Source organism: Cynara cardunculus (genome assembly GCF_001531365.2).
Source record: "Cynara cardunculus var. scolymus isolate 2C chromosome LG 6, CcrdV1, whole genome shotgun sequence".
Lineage (NCBI taxonomy): Eukaryota > Viridiplantae > Streptophyta > Magnoliopsida > Asterales > Asteraceae > Cynara > Cynara cardunculus.
This window is the reverse complement of record NC_037533.1, coordinates 936,033-940,011: the sequence shown is the minus strand read 5'-3', so window position 1 is coordinate 940,011 and position 3,979 is coordinate 936,033. Positions and strand designations below refer to the sequence as shown.

General features: G+C 31.7%; 1 protein-coding gene across 1 annotated transcript; it reads left to right on the top strand.

Moving 5' to 3' along the window:
* The first annotated feature begins 341 nt into the window (after positions 1 to 341).
* LOC112514528 (cyclin-D4-1-like) lies at positions 342 to 3,158 on the top strand. Its single transcript, XM_025121048.1, has 6 exons — positions 342 to 932; positions 1,121 to 1,207; positions 1,538 to 1,636; positions 1,729 to 1,930; positions 2,041 to 2,144; positions 2,935 to 3,158. The coding sequence occupies exons 1-6, from the start codon at positions 609 to 611 to the stop codon at positions 3,130 to 3,132; spliced, it is 1,014 nt and encodes a 337-aa protein (XP_024976816.1). The 5' UTR covers positions 342 to 608; the 3' UTR covers positions 3,133 to 3,158.
* Positions 3,159 to 3,979: the final 821 nt, after the last annotated feature.

The following is a 3,979-nucleotide window of genomic DNA, read 5'->3' as shown; positions in this document are numbered from 1 at the left end:
TATATAGTAGTTATAAATTCAATAAATAATGTGTGAAAATATCATAAAAAGGTTTTTTGATCATTTATCGTTAATTTGTTAATTTCAAAGTTATATGATGCAAATCAAACAATCAGATTCTAATTCATTTGATATATTATATTTTATTTTTAGCCAACCAAACACCCGGTCAAACTTGATTTTGATTAAAATCTTGCATCCAACTCTATTTTTTCTAGATTTAAAAAAATAAAATGCAATTCTTGTTTTTGGGACAAAGGGGTCGCATATATTACTCACAATCGCCTCCATTTCTCTTCCTTCTCACTCTCACTATGCCCTAAAACTAAACCCCTTCGCATAACCCATTTCTCCATTTCCTTCTCCTTTACATACGCCGCATTCTTTGCCCTTTATTTTACTCATGCTCTGCTAAAATACATCGCAAAGAGAGTCTGCTTCATCTAATCTTTATCTCTATATCTTCAATCAGATCGATAGTTCTCACACGAACAAAAAACCCCAGTTTTAATCTCTATTTATTGTTCCATTTCTGTTGTTAAATCATTGAAATCATATATATTGGGGATTGCCCTGCTCAAAGTTCTTGTGTTCTTGAGGTTTTGTTAATGGCTGATTGCCTGCTATCAAGTTTATTGTGTTCAGAAGATAATGGTAGTATATGTTATGATGATGACGATGATCGCTATAATGTCGAAGATGGAGTATGGGGTTATCGGAATCATCGAAACATTAATAAAAACGAGCTCTTTATTAAGAATCTTGAAACAGAGCACCCTGTTCTTGATTTCCCTTTGCAAAGTGATGACTGTTTGGCTTTGTTGATTGAAAAAGAATGTGAACAGTTTGTGGGTTTTGATTATTTGAAGAAATTAAGAAAAGGGAACTTGGATTTTGTTGCAAGAGAACAAGCAGTTGATTGGATTAGAAAGGTTTGTTCATCTTCATCGTCTTTTTTTCAATAAGTTTTCTGATGATTTTTGTAGGGAATTAGGGATTTTTTTGATCTGGGGCTAAAACATTTCTGAGAATACACAGAAAGTTTTATTTTTTCAATCATAAATTTGGGAAATCTTGAAGATGCTAACACTTTTTTGTGGTTGATTTTGTCTTTGACCAGGTTCATGCTCATTTCAATTTTGGACCCTTGTGTGCATATTTATCCATAAACTACTTGGACAGATTTCTTGCTGTCTATGAATTCCCTGTAAGTTGTTATTGTTTTTATCAAAGTTTATGAACTAACATGAGTTATTAACTCTTTGAAGTATGTTTCTTGCAAAGATTACCAAAAGAAACTTCATTATGTGAGAATTGAGTCATGCTTTTAGTCATGATTACTCAGAAAACATCTATAATTGTAAACTAGAAGTGTTCCTTTTGCCTATTTTGTTGTGGATGATAACCGGTATATACGAAAACGTTAAGTAGGATGGTTCGATTAATGCTCAATATATTTCAAATCACATTTCGGTATGCATTCAATCTGTGGGTTATATTCGCGATCTTTAATCTTTATGTGTTTTTTGATGAACAGAAAGACAAAGCTTGGATGATGCAATTGCTAGCTGTAGCTTGTTTATCACTTGCATCCAAAATGGAAGAGACTGAAGTACCCCTCATTCTTGATTTACAGGTCCAAAAGCTTGTTTTTTTTTATATAATTTTTGTGTGTGGGGTTTTAAAGTAAATTTGGTTTTGATGGTCAGAATATGAATGAATTTGCAGGTTTGTGAAGCAAGATTTGTATTTGAAGCAAAAACCATTCAAAAAATGGAGCTTCTTGTGTTGACCACATTAAAATGGAGGATGCAAACAGTGACCCCATTTTCTTTTATAGATGCTTTCATTGGGAAACTTGATTGTGATCAACCCATTTCAAGATCCTTAATTTTGAGATCAACCCAACTCATATTATGCTTAATTAATGGTAATTAATAGCTACATTTGGTCTAATACCCCCTTCTTTCTACTTATGTGTGGTCTATAAGATTGAGTTGTATGTGGAAGAGGGCTAAAAGGGTAATTTCACCAATGCAGGGATTGACTTCTTGGAGTTCAGACCTTCTGAGATTGCAGCAGGAGTGGCAATTTCTGTTGTTGGACAACCTCAAATCTCTGCCCTCCTTAAACATGTACAAAAGGTAATGATCATATAGTAGTTTCTAGATGCTTTCTATATTTTACATGTTTAGTAGTTATCATGATGATCTAAAAGATGCCATTTTTTATGGAGACTTGTAATTCATAATTATGATATAATCACTTGTATTCTTTTAGCTTAGATTCTCTCTTCCATAATTGGGTTTTCGTAGATGTTTATCGAGAGTTATTGCTTAATAACTTGTACCTTATGCATATAGACTTGTCATTTGCTTCAAATTCGGTGCTTTTTAAATGGTCTAGCCTTAGAGGCTATTTGGCAATTGCAGAACGATTAAGTGGTCAGAATGATTAAGAGGCTCTCATGATATAGTGCAATATGAAATATAATTGTTTGGTAATTGTGTACGATGAAATTAGGGGTCTTAATGGTTAAGGGAGATTCATGATACAAAATCATTCAGAGGGTTTTAGAATCATTACGAGACAGACACTTTTTTTTTTGCCAAACAAGATTTACCTCTTAACGATTTAGAGATTGCCTCTTAATGGAACTAGTAAACAAACAACCCCTTAGAAAAGATTGATGATTTCAAATAGTATTGATTAAATTATATCTTTTTCGACACGGGGTTTTGCAGATTTCGTCTCTAAAGCTATATAATTAGCAATCTTGCAACAATAATTGTTATTTTATTCACATCTTTATAATGAGCAAATCATGCTTTAATGACTTGTACTTTATGAATGAAAGAGTGTACATTGTTCAAGATTGATGATTTTTAAGTGGTAGTATTGAAATTTGATGTTTCTTGACATGGGTTTTTGCAGGAGAGGGTTCTTAAATGTGTGGAAATGGTGAATGTGTTGAATGGTGGTTGTACCAAGAGCATAAAGAGTGGTACCTTGCCACAAAGTCCCATTGGTGTTCTTGAAGCTGCAAGCTTAAGTTACAACAAGAGTGATGATTCAACTACTAGTAAAAGGAGAAGGCTCAATAATAGAACACCATCTCAATTGGTGCTTTAGATTGTTTTTTATTTATTTATTTATAAATTTTGATGGAAATAAAATGTATGAATTTATTTTTATTTTTATTATTATTTATTTATTTTTAATTTTTGGTAGGATGGGTGTTTGAGATGTGCCTATAAACAAGCAAGAGTCATGGGCTTTTATTTTTGAAATATAATAGAAAATGAATTTATTAGGGAAAAATATTCTACATATGTGTATGTATACATGTTGACACCTTTGATTTTATGGGCCCTTAATGGGTGATTTTTTGTCTTTTATTTTTTATAATATTTTATTTTTTTTAAATAAATTTAATTGTTAATTATTTTTTTAATACAATTTTGTGTTTTGAATAAAAGGGTGTTTGGGATTGCTTATGGAAACAACTTATTGACTTGTTTCGTTGTGATACCGATAATAAGCACTTTTAAGTGTTTAGATAAACAACTTATATCGGTATCAAACAGGTAATAAGAAGTTTTTGAAGAAGTTACACTCTTCTGACTTATAATAAGTTGATAAATGCTAATGTAGAAAAACATAAGTTGTTTCAAATAAGCAAAACTATTTTTAACCATTCACTTTACTTATTTTAAAAATATGTTGATTACTCAAATTAAATATTGCATTTGCCAAGGAATAATTGCTTGTGCATTATGGTTTGTTACGGGCAGTTTACTAAACACTTACTTAATAAGTGGTTACCAGATAAATTTCTTCATAGGATGAACATGACAAGGGTCAAAAATCTTACCGGGTAAAAGCGATGAGAATGATGGAGAGTCTTACCCGGTAAGTGAAGATGACGACTCTTACCCAGGTAAGCTAAATTGTTGCATTCGATACATTTTGAGGTACT